This window comes from Molothrus ater, chromosome Z (assembly GCF_012460135.2).
Source record: "Molothrus ater isolate BHLD 08-10-18 breed brown headed cowbird chromosome Z, BPBGC_Mater_1.1, whole genome shotgun sequence".
Classification (NCBI taxonomy): Eukaryota; Metazoa; Chordata; class Aves; order Passeriformes; family Icteridae; genus Molothrus; species Molothrus ater.
In genome coordinates this window covers 26,371,060-26,383,784 of record NC_050511.2, presented here as the reverse complement: position 1 = coordinate 26,383,784, position 12,725 = coordinate 26,371,060, and the positions used below count along the sequence as shown (strand labels likewise).

General features: G+C 44.7%; 1 protein-coding gene across 1 annotated transcript; it reads right to left on the bottom strand.

Moving 5' to 3' along the window:
- Positions 1-11,438: 11,438 nt before the first annotated feature.
- LOC118699648 (hornerin-like) lies at positions 11,439-12,725 on the bottom strand. The gene has a single exon (XM_036403743.1). It carries the CDS (start codon positions 12,723-12,725, stop codon positions 11,439-11,441), a length of 1,287 nt encoding a protein of 428 aa, XP_036259636.1.

Genomic DNA, 12,725 nt, shown 5'->3' with positions numbered 1-12,725 from the left:
TAGCTAAGAATAGAAAGGAATGAAAAACAAAGGTCTGTGGCTCGGACAGAGAGAGAGAGCCAGCTCTGCCGTGAGTGGTGGCTAAATCTAAACATCTACACAAGACCAATCATAGATCTACCTGTTGCATTTCACAGCAGTAGATATCCATTGTTTACATTTTGTTTCTGAGGCCTCAGCTTCTCAGAAGAGAAAAAATCCTAAGAAAGGATTTTCACAAAAAGATGTCTACGACAGATATGGAATAAAATTTTATTGAACGTGACAGTAATATCTCTGCCTTTGTAAGAATGTTTGCTTTGGCAAGGTGGGCAAGGGTTAGCCTTTTTATAGGAAGACTTGCTTAACGTATCAGGATAATCTTCTGTCCTACTAAACTGGAATGATTTCAAAAGCAGTGCAGGTGAACAGAGCAGAACTGCCACTTCTGACACAGCTAGTCAAAGTCTGACAGGCAGTCCAGAGTCTTCAACGGGAGGATTCACACGGACACAGAGAGCTTTGGATTCAGCACGGGGTGCAGTAGAGTTTCCCATTTACAATCCTTCTCACCCCAGCAGCTGAAGGGATGAGCTCCCATGAAGGGAGAGGAATAAACTATAAAAGCAGGGAAGTTTAGCCCTCTGTGGTTGGAGACTCTGCCCGCTCATTGGGGGTGTACCAAGGGGGCACAATTTGGCCTCTGCAAACAGGACCACACAGTCCTGGTAGTCATTCGTTGAAGCAAGAAGAAACATACCTCAGTAAAACAGAGCTGCCTCTTCTGCAGCCTCCAGATTCATGGCCAGGGGTTATGAGGGCAGACCTAGGTAGAATTTAAGTCAAAACTAGTCCAAACCCATTCCCATCCAATTCTATGCTAAAATTTTGACCTTAAAAAAAAAAAAAAAAAGGCACGAGGAGTGTATTGCTGTGGCTCATAAACAAGGCTGACGTTTGGTTTGCTAGCATTTAACAGGCCAGCAGACATTTGGCAGGTCTCTTGCTAAAATGTACTACAAATTTGGATCAGCTCTCAGCATGAATATCAAGAATCCACTATGCAAGCAGTGAGCACAGCAAATTGTCAAGTCAGCAACTAATATACTTCACTATAATCTTCCCAAATGTCTTAAGTAGTTTGGCAAATCTCTTGTTGCAATAAATTCTAGTGAAGTTTTGGGGTTTCTTCTTTTTTCAACATATGGCCTTAAAAAGTAACTTAGCCAAGACTATTTTTAGAGTCAATGCAAAATTTGCTGGAGATGTTTTCACAAAATTTGTTTGCACTCTGGCAGTTTTATTCAAATGTCAACCAGATGCAGAAAATGTAGAACTTGGGGTTTTATTTTACAGTCCTGGAAAGTAAAGGTCAAGTCTCTGCAATATAAATTGTCTTTTTGATTGCCATATTTTAACAGAACAGCAAAAATTCTTACTAATAAACTGGTTTGTGGTGTTTTGTTTTGTTTTTCTTTTTTCAGGATGCAATATAATCGTATGCAAAATATTTTAAATGCCAATAAGACACCTGCTAAATCAAATAAGTTGGGTAGGCTATGATGTGCTTAGCAGTAAAAATTCCATCATATAATTGCAACTAGCCAGATTGTAGCATTGCAGTCTCTGAACAGCCTTACTGAAATTATTAGGATGACCTGAGGTAGAGGTCAGCATGAAAAACAGCATCAAAATCTGGCAATATATCAGTTAAAACAAGCCAGCCAGCCAGCCAGACTCAGGCCAAATGATCCATGTGGGTATCTAGGCCACACTTATTGCACTCTAACTAGCAAGAAAGCTTGTAGAAACATTTTTAGATTGGGCTATTGTACCATACTAATACAAGTATCAGACTCTGGCTCAGTGTGGATACACTATGGAGCACACAGATGCCTGAGGTGGTAGGGGGAGACGACTTGAATCTCATTACTCACAGCATGGCAGAGTGAATGCAAGACAATTGGGCTCTCTGAAAATTGACAGAAAACGCACTGGGCTATATCACCACCTGTGACTTTTCCACCAAAGCTCTCAGAATGATTTTACCATCTATCTTTTGGAGAACAAATCCTGAAAATCAGACAAGCTTGTGCTGTAAGTCCACAACCAAGGAGCTCAGTCTATGTGGCACATATGTGGGAGGTACTGAGAACTCTCACTCCTGTGATTCTTTGGCATCAGTTGGGAAAACAGCAAGAGATGTACTCCTAGTACAGCAAACATGATGCTGATGTGTCTCAAACTCCTCTCACAATTAAAAGAAAGCATTTAGGGGTGCAGAGTCCCCTCCCACAAGATTTTAGGTGATGTTTGAGGTAGAAGAGATTTCTGCTACTATACAAATAAAATCAGAGCCCTTTTAAAATTACTTTTTATTTTCTTCTTCTTTGTCTAGTACTTCTGCACATCTTCTGCTTAGTTATTTGAGGCTAGATTCAGCAAGGGGAGAATCTGAGAGAATCAGTAAGCATACAGAGGACAGTGATAGAAACGTGTATCTTTAGAATTCTGTAAATAGAACTCTTTCATTGGAGGTGTTTTAAGTACCCCAAACAGACTGGCACACTTGGCCTCTACAACATTCCTACTAAGTAATTTAGAGAGGGGATGAATATGACTCCTTCCAGCCTTTGTCTCAGCTGCCATCACTGGGACCTCTGGTGTGAGGAGGCAGAGAGACGCAGAGTCCCCAGGCAGGTGCAAAAGAGAACTCCTTTATTGCAAAACCCAGGTCTTTTTAAGTGGTTAGGTTTTTATCAGTTACATACTTCTAAAATACAGCAAACATTATCCAGCCAACCACCAAATACAACGATGTGAACACACAATGGTTATACAACTTCTTTTTCTATCTCTAATTCAGTTGAGTCGCTCCCAGCAGCCTTTTCTACTTATCCAAAGTAACAGGAGTGAGCCATGATTTCACAAGGCTTCCTTCTGTAAAGTTTTACCTATCCACAACACTCTGGCTCTTCCCAGAGTCAATACAAATGGGGGCCTGACACCAACATCAGCTTCTGAAGGGGTGGTATTGCCGTGACAGGAGGAGAAGTTGGTGCTAGCTGGACACAGCACCTACTGCTAAGGGACATTTAGGACAATCTCATTTGCTGCTCCTCTTGGCCTGCTATTGGTGCACTCTAGGTTGCAGTGGCTAATTGGTTTTGCACACACTGGCAGAGGTACATATTCCTGATTTTGTGAATTTGTCCCATGGCAGAAGGGAGCTGAACCAAAGTGTCCATTCTTGTTCTGACTTATATCCATGAAGAGGAACACAGGACCTGTAACTGCTTCAAACCCATTTCTTCTCACAAGGGAACCTGTTCATTGACAGGCTTTAATTGGATTATTGGAATAGATCCTGATCATATCTCTGGGCAGAGAGCACCCTTACCAGGCATTTATCACTGTGGCTCAAAACCACGTCAGATTAATCTGGATGCACAGTTTTCTGAAATTATGAAAGAGAAACCAAGTAGTACATTAAATTATTCATACAGTAGACAGACCATTGATAGCATGGAATTTATTATAAATATATATTTAATAAATTACATGTTTATTATTATAAACACAAATCTAGGTGAAAATCCAAGGCATAAAGTGTTCCCGAAAGGTGCGGCCATTGAGTATTCTGGGATCAAACTTTTCCCTTCATTCCATACAGACACCACATTGAAATCATTGAGATTAAACGGGCATGAGTCTAACATATTGCAGATGTGTATATACATATTAAGAACATTGGATGCATTGTACTCTAAAATGCTCTTTTACTTAAGGTATTTTTTCAACACTTATGATTACTGGCAATAATAAAAGAGACTATCCCACAAAGTGCACTAAGATCATATGACATAGAGAGGACACTGTCATCTACTTCATGATTTAATATCTGTGACACTTAGGTAATTCATGGTCTCTACACATCCAAGATCATATCAACCATGCAAAGTGTCAAACCACTCAGTGCATAAAATGAACCAGTTCTAGGAGTAAAGGTCTTTAACCAGCTCTGCTGAAGTCAGTAGAAAACCTCCTGTGCCAGCTGCCAGGGAAATTGGATAAGGTCCATATTTAATTAATTTTGCCTTAAAAGAGAAGACAACATGCTGATCAGAAATTTTGCCTGTACTGCATGACCGTTTCACTGGCAGTATGATCCACAAAACCCTGGGCTTTGAGAGTTTCTTTCCAGGTCTTCTTTGGCTATTCAGCTCATAAAGGAGGTGGGAGGAGCTGCTGTTCCACAGAGCTGGGGCTAAACTGCCTTGCTGTCGTCTTTGTTCTGCACATCTCCATCTCCTCTGTGACTTCCACCCAAGGGATATTTTCTTTAGGGACACTTTCCTAGTGTGTAGGGACAATTTCCATCCTGTAGCAGTCTGCAGCACAGAAACACTAGCATGTCAGACAGAATGTCCATCCAGTTGAACCCATCTGGTTTAACCACATACTAGAGACCTGGATGACACACAACTGGAGGATGATATATAGCTATAAATTACTAGCTCCCTCTTCTAAATAGCGATGAGAAAACCCTTTCAAATACATTTATGATAGCAAGGTACTCACAAATAACTAGTTCAGGAAAAAAATCAATCATCTAAAATTTTTACCAAGAAGTAAGAACCCATGAGGATATACCCAAGGCCCAAGTAATATGTTGTGGTGTACTTACCTGCAAAACTTGGCATCACTCCAACACCATACCAGATTTTCATGCCATAATGATCAAACTAATGCTGTCTATAACCAGCACACCAAATGATGTGCAACAGCAGGAGATACACCTAGGCTTCAAGTGCTAGTGAGTGAACTCTACTGAGTTCAGAACCATAAAATCCCAACCATGAAACTGTGGAAGTAAACGGCAGCTTGCCCATGACTTCCACAAAGCCAGACTCCATCCACTTAGGGACAACTGCCGCATAAATGTGATAATCTCTTGCTGTCCAGATTCCTTTCAGATTATCTTTGGCTATACATCATTCATCTTTAAAATCAGTGGAATTACCATACATTAAAAAGGGAATTGCGGGGATGTCACTGTCTTTCAGTATAAGAAAAAAAATTCCTAGGACCTAAAAACAAATGTTCATATAGTCAAGAATTAATTACAATTAAATTTTTATTACTCTTTTTCCAGCCTTTTCTGCTGAGGAACTACTTTGAGCCTGGGACAATCCTATTAGTAAAGCTTTACAATAAGCTTTTCATTTCAATTAACTAAAAAAAAAAAAAAAAATAAAAAGAAAGGATGCAAATTAACAAATAAGGTCTTACTTTCATTTGTGCAGGAGCAGAATGTCCCCCCAACAGACATCACTCCACAAGTCAGGGGCTGCTCTGCCTCTGTTAGGACTGCCTGCCTAGCAGCAGGTAACACACACAGATGCTAGCAAAGGCAGCAAACTCATTGTACACTATTTGAGAACTCTGTCCCATGATATACCAGAATAATAATGGACAATAATAAATGAGAGTCCTCAGCTCTCTTCTTTGGCTTAATAGGTCTAGCTGAGTCAGAAACGACCGTGTCTCATTTTTCCAATGTGTACTTTTGTTAGGTCAATAGAGGGACTGTTATAGAGTGGTAATGTGAGCTGGGTAATGTGCGCAGGTTCTGGGGCTTTATTGTGTCCCTGCTATGTTAATTAGTATTAGGAACATGATGGATTGGCAACACATGTATTTTCTGAGTCTTAAACCAGCCCTGAGAGTTTAGCACTCCATTAGTTACACATCACAGGAACTCAGGGATGTTTACTTAAAAAAGTATCACTTACAAGAATGAAACACTCTAATTCATTCCTGATAGGGGCTGCGGGGAACACCCGCCCAAGATACAGGTTCTGCAGGACCGTGCACCAGCCCTGTCCAGGGTCACCCTGGGAATCCCACATCAAAACTTTCTCTGAAACATCTCCCAAGGGAGTGACAGATGGAGAAACACCAGCCTGGACAAGCAGAAGTTTTTTCTCCACGGCTTATCTGCCAGAGAAGATAAGCCCTGGAGAAAAGAGCTGAGAGTTTGGTGAGAGGTATGTAAGACACATCTCTCAGTGCAACTGCTCCACAGAAGAGAAATCAGAGGAATAGACAGGGCTGTTGCGTTCCCCCGGCAATGGCAGCCCTCTCTCCCCAAGAAATGCTGCCATACCAGTATACCAGTCAGCAAGAGAAATTTCCTCTCTGCAATCTGGAGGTGCAAATCAGCATCGAGGGGACAAAATTTCAAAAGAGCCAAGGAGAAATGGTAGCAAGAGATGCTGAATACAATTTTTCCATAGCCAAATCCAACAAAATGATCTTTCCATGCACCAAATAACATAAAACCTTCAGCTCTGGTCCCTGATGATGTGCCTCACTAGAAAAATTCTGTGAAGTTTCCTATCCTTCAGTAGTATGGGGGAGGTCACTTGTCTGACATAATTCTTCCAAAGAAGCACTGGTACCTCTAAAAGCGAACAGCCACTCTATCTCTTGTCATGCAGTCTTTCTTCCTCTTTATTCCCCATCCTAATCTCCCTCACCTCTAACCTGGACTGGCAGGCTAATATTTGTTTTCTTACCATTAATATTAAAAACTCCACCACAGAAATCTGCAAGTATGGCAACATAAACCAAAAAAAAAAGACATCTTTACCTTTTAGTGAATCAGTCAATAGTCACCAATTCTGCCATTCTGTAGTGCTGATTTTGGCAAATGTCCTAAAACAACTTTGTGTTCTCAATGTATGCATGGGATTATCTTTCATCATCCCTGTTAGAGTGGACAGCAATTACTAATTAGCAGAGTGGGCTATGGTAGAGTAATGGAACTGAGGCTGACCTGATATTTCTCATTGGTCTTTGAGCATGGCTGACAGTAGCTAGAAACCAATGACTTGTGCAGCCCAGACTTCAAGTAGTAGTAATTGTAGTTGTAATGAGCTGAGATAGCTTTGTGTGTCAAAGCAGGTGTTGCAACCCCAGAAGCGTTAACCCAAGTGGTTCATTTCAATCAGAAAAGGAGCAACAAAATCACTTCCAGATTGTCATTGAACTGTTTTCACTCTATAGACCATGATTTTATAGTCAGTTGTGTCTGTGTAATGTGACAGAGACAAGTTAAATATTCACACCCATGAATTGCATTTGTGTCTTCCCAGACACATATTCTTATCTATAGAAAAAGCCACTTTCTCCTATGTTCAATTGTCTGTAGGTCAGAATATGTGGCCTAGTGAGGCCAGCACATTTACAATTATCATGTGAAATTGTCATGGCCTTGGTGATCTTGCCATATTGGCAGTCAAAAATGAGAAGTTTCTTTAAACTTGAAAGCTAAAGTTGGCCACTCTGCATCTTGGTGGATGCAAAAACATATTCAATATATTATTTTAACCTGTTTTTGGTGCAATCATCCTCATCCTCTAAGGACTTCTGTGATTTTTTGTTGTTGTTTTTTGGGGGTTTTTTTGTTGTTTTTGTTGTTTTGGGGGGGTTTTTTGAGCATGAAAGAAGGGTTAGCGGTGCTGCTGTCAACAACAACAAAGCTAAGAGGCAATTCAAATAAACAAAAAACAACAGCACCTAAAAAGGTATTTTTCAGATCTGTGTCACACCCTACAGTATCCAGTATGCCATCACAGCTTGTCTACCACTCAGCTATCAGACCGTGTCAGCATCTGAGCCATAAATAACACGCCCAGGACAAGCCAGATGTGCTGGTATAAATGACCAATTCATTATTGTTACAGAGAAGCCCGATCACCATGTGGCAAGGCACGTGAGCACTGAGATAACTTTGCCACCTCTTAGTACATAAGAATGATCAAAATCAGGAGTAGGACGATCACCTCTCACAGATTGCTCTCGGGCAAAGCCATTCTTGCAGTTGGGCAATGACCCTTCAGCTCTGTAATATTAGGAGTGCAAACTTAGTAACTTGCATTCTGCATCAAACCTTGCACACTGTAATCCTAAAACTTCACAGCAGCCTCCGAGCAATGCCAAAACACAAACAGGCAAGTGCAATCATAATCCTTCGCAGGATGTTGTGCTCTGCAGTCATTTCCTGCTTCTAACATGTAAAGGTAACAGACACAGCTAAGGAGGCTGAAATGGGCTTTATGGCTTGGCACATCTCTAATAAAACAAGAGCCTTGGTCATACAAAGAAAGGGACAGTTCTGGGATATAAATATTGCAGCACTTTGGAATGGCAAGAGGAACATCTGTTTATTACATTTTCCTGTGTTTTATTTTCAGTTGCCCATGACAAAGAATCAGAACTTTTACCAGCACAAACCATGCTCAGTCATAAACACAGCACTATCCTTTTGAGATGTAACTTGAGCATTATAAAGCAACAGCTTTATTATAAGCAAATCACAGAGAGTCAGAAATCAGGACACAGGAAAGACAGTTAGAGAACAGGCCACATTTTATTAAGAAAGTATTTTACTCACAGGTAAGGGGATTTGTTTTGTGTGAACACAGATACTTTAGGCAGCATGAAGGGGAATCTTGAGAAAAGATTCTTGTGGTAAAACAATTTACACTGGAGTTCTTCACAAAATCCCTACAATGATATTAGCCTACTGACACTCATCTCAAGGAATGAATTTTGGTAACATAAACTTTACTCTGTGTTGTACATTAGCTCAATATCACTACTGAACAAGAAAGAGGATGTGTTCCAAAAATGTTATTGTTAATGGGAAAATCAGAAAACACCACAATCAGCAGTGAAGTCCATAAGGAAATTCACTTGAGGCCACATCCAAGGTATTACTATCCTTGGCTTAGTCTTTATTTCATGTGCACCATTGAAAAGTGTTACATAGTGAACTCACTTCACTGTAATGAAATGCTTTTTTATTAATATTCCCTTGATGGGTCTTTGGGTCAGCCAAAGACCTTGGAATGATGCAAACTAAAAGCAAAGCAGTCATCAAGTAAAATGAACATCCTAGTCAAACTCAAAACAAACCAGACCAAGACATCTCTATGCAAAAAAAAAAAAAAAACCACTAGCTGACTCTGCTGAGAAGGAGACATGTGAGTTTAGAATTTACACAACTAGCAACTTTGCAAAATCTTGCACATTGGAGACAGGAAACCAGCTTTTCCACAGAAAATGTCTCATAAAACACTTGTGGCCCGAGCATCCACACAAAAAGAGATTTACAAAGGCAGTGAGGCACTGTGTCTGTGTACTTCTTATTTCCTAAGCATAAAGCACAAGACCCAGAGCAAATTAGGTGAAAACTACTCAACATTACTCCCATCTCTCCCAACACTAAAGACTTGTTAAAGTACATGATAGTAATTGTGTCAATGCAAGGAAAATATCCCAATGCATATTCTTCTCATATTGCAGAAATGCTACTGAACTGGCTGGATTGTTTCTTTTTTTTTTCCTCAGCATCTGAAATTACAGTAGGAATTAGCAGAAAAGTAGTGGCAATGGGAAATTCCTATGCTGTTGAGGTGGAGAGCTTAGCTGCAGAGAGATGTAGAAGAAATGTTGGTGACCTGCTGTTTTCACAGCTCCCTGCCTCCCTACATTTATTCCAGACACAGAGACAGTTAAAAGTACAGCAAACCAAACCCATACCACCTGTCCCTCATTCTGAATTGAGACCTTAGCACTGTCAAATAGCAAGGCAGTTAGGATATTTTAAAGGTAAATTCAAGCCTATCAGGAGGACTACTTCACAGACGGGACGTAATAGGGACTGTTTGGCATGAAAAGAAAGATAGTCTAAGTAAATCCTACTTCCAGTAGATACACAAGGCATTACCACAGGCGCTTTGTTTTGACTACAAAATGTTTTTCATTTGAGAATGTGAAACAAACTGCTGCATCTGGCAATTAGTCCTACTTTCCAGGCAGACTTACAGTTCGTATTGTGATACAGCACACTGAAATAATCTAGTAGGAGCTATAACCAAGACAGATCAAGATAATAAGTAGCAAAAAAGAGACTTGAGATGCCCAAGAGAAAGGTAACTGGTTTACATCTTCATATCAAAAAGCAGCTAGCAGCTAGTGGTGCAGAACAGACAGCCTCGGTTGAAAGGGCATACACATCATCCACATATATATTAACATTGCCAGACATCTCTGGACTGACCAGACACTAATTAGCTTTATCCCACTGACATTGTTTAACTGCCTAGAAGAAGCAAGGAAAATGTAAAATTTTGTTTACATAGTGAGGAAAAGAATAAGTCTCTAGAATGATAAAGGAGAAAGGAAATATGAAATACCTTGAAACACTGATACACTAGATGAACCAAAGGTTTGTCATATGGCTTTGTCCTAGTTTCAGCTGGGATAGAGTTAATTTTCTTCTCAGGAGCTGATACAGTGCTCTGGTTTGGATTTAATAGGAGAATAATGATAACATACTGATGTTTTAGTCATTGCTCAGGAGTGCTTAGTGTTAAGTGAGGGACTTTTCAAATTGCTATGCTCTGCCATGGAGCAGGGACACAAGAATATGGGAGGAAGCATAGCTAGGACAGGTGAGCAAAATTGGCCAAGGGGATACTCTGGACCACAGAGCGACTTCACTCTCAATATATAAATGAGGAGTAGTTGTCCAAGAGGAGCTGACTGCTGCTGGGGGACAGGTTGGGTATTGGTCAGTGTGTGCTCAGCAACTTTTTCTCTTTGGTTTCATTTCTCTCTCCCCCTATCCTTTCCATTACAAGTGTTATTAGTGTTTTTATCATTGTTAGCAGTGATAGTAGTTTAGTTTAGTTCAGTTTAGTTTAGTTTAGTTTGAATTTTTGAGCTGTTCTTATCTCAATGTTTAAGGTTCCTTTTTTGTCTTGTTCTCCCTTCTATCTGGGGTCTGGTGGCTGACCAAGTGCCTGTATGCTCTTAATTGACTGTTGGGGTTAAACCACAACAGGCTTCCTAAAGCATTCCTTCTTTATTTGTTGGGCCCACCTCCACAGTCAAATAGGATATCAGAAATACCTTTGACATCTTTGACTTTTTGTGAGAGAGGGCTTCAGAGAGAAGCTGTTTGCATGCATGCACATGCATGCAAGGCAAATGGGAAGTTGCCGGCTCTCCCACTCTGCCCTGGGGCTCCATGCTGCCCACGAGCCGGCAGAGGCTGCAGTGAAGCCGATGCCTGCCGTGGTGCCTGCCTCCTGTTTGAAAAGACAGGTCCGGGGGGGCAGGAGTCCTGGAGGCACCGGCCCTGCCACCCGCTGAGCTGAGCCCCAGAGCAGACGGCAAACCGAGCCCTGGCCAAGCTGCCAGAGCCGCGCGGAATCAGGGAGGGACAGACCCGCCCCTCCTCATTATAACATCACCCGGCCACAACGTCATCACCCAGCCACAACGTCATCACCCGGCCACAACGTCATCACCCAGCCACAACGTCATCACCCGGCCACAACGTCATCACCCGGCCACAACGTCATCACCCAGCCACAACGTCATCACCCGGCCACAACGTCACACAGAAGCGGCGCGGCTCGGGCCGGGTGGCGCCCGCGGGCCCCCAGCGCCGTGCCCGCTCTGTGCCCGCTCTGTGCCCGCTCCGTGCCTGTTCCGTGCCCGCTCCGTGCCTGTTCTGTGCCCGCTCTGTGCCCGCTCCGTGCCCGCTCTGTGCCCGCTCTGTGCCCGCTCTGTGCCCGCTCCGTGCCCGCTCTGTGCCCGCTCCGTGCCTGTTCTGTGCCCGCTCTGTGCCCGCTCCGTGCCCGCTCTGTGCCCGCTCTGTGCCCGCTCGTTGCCCGCTCCGTGCCCGCTCTGTGCCCGCTCCGTGCCCGCTCCGTGCCCGCTCTGTGCCCGCTCCGTGCCCGCGCCGTGCCCGCTCTGTGCCCGCTCCGTGCCTGTTCTGTGCCCGCTCCGTGCCCACTCCGTGCCCGCTCTGTGCCCGCTCTGTGCCCGCTCTGTGCCCGCTCCGTGCCTGTTCTGTGCCCGCTCTGTGCCCGCTCCGTGCCCGCTCCGTGCCCGCTCCGTGCCCGCTCTGTGCCCGCTCCGTGCCCGCTCTGTGCCCGCTCCGTGCCTGTTCTGTGCCCGCTCCGTGCCCGCTCCGTGCCCGCTCTATGCCCGCTCTGTGCCCGCTCCGTGCCCGCTCCGTGCCCGCTCCGTGCCTGTTCTGTGCCCGCTCTGTGCCCGCTCCGTGCCCGCTCCGTGCCCGCTCCGTGCCTGTTCTGTGCCCGCTCTGTGCCCGCTCCGTGCCCGCTCCGTGCCCGCTCTGTGCCCGCTCCGTGCCTGTTCTGTGCCCGCTCCGTGCCCGCTCCGTGCCCGCTCTGTGCCCGCTCTGTGCCCGCTCCGTGCCCGCTCCGTACCCGCTCCGTGCCTGCTTTGTGCCCGCTCTGTGCCCGCTCTGTGCCCGCCCCGTGCCCGCCCCGTGCCCGCTCCGTGCCCGCTCCGTGCCCGCTCTGTGCCCGCTCTGTGCCCGCTCCGTGCCCGCTCTGTGCCCGCTCCGTGCCTGCTTTGTGCCCGCTCTGTGCCCGCTCTGTGCCCGCCCCGTGCCCGCCCCGTGCCCGCTCCGTGCCCGCTCCGTGCCCGCTCTGTGCCCGCTCTGTGCCCGCTCCGTGCCCGCTCCGTGCCCGCTCTGTGCCCGCTCTGTGCCCGCTCCATGCCCGCTCCGTACCCGCTCCGTGCCTGCTTTGTGCCCGCTCTGTGCCCGCTCTGTGCCCGCCCCGTGCCCGCCCCGTGCCCGCTTCGTGCCCGCTCTGTGCCCGCTCTGTGCCCGCTCTGTCACTAGGTGGGGCCAT

Coding starts and splice junctions, on each gene's coding strand:
- LOC118699648 (XM_036403743.1), bottom strand. CDS start 12,725: ATGGCCCCACCTAGTGACAGAGCGGGCACAGAGCGGGCACAGAGCGGG.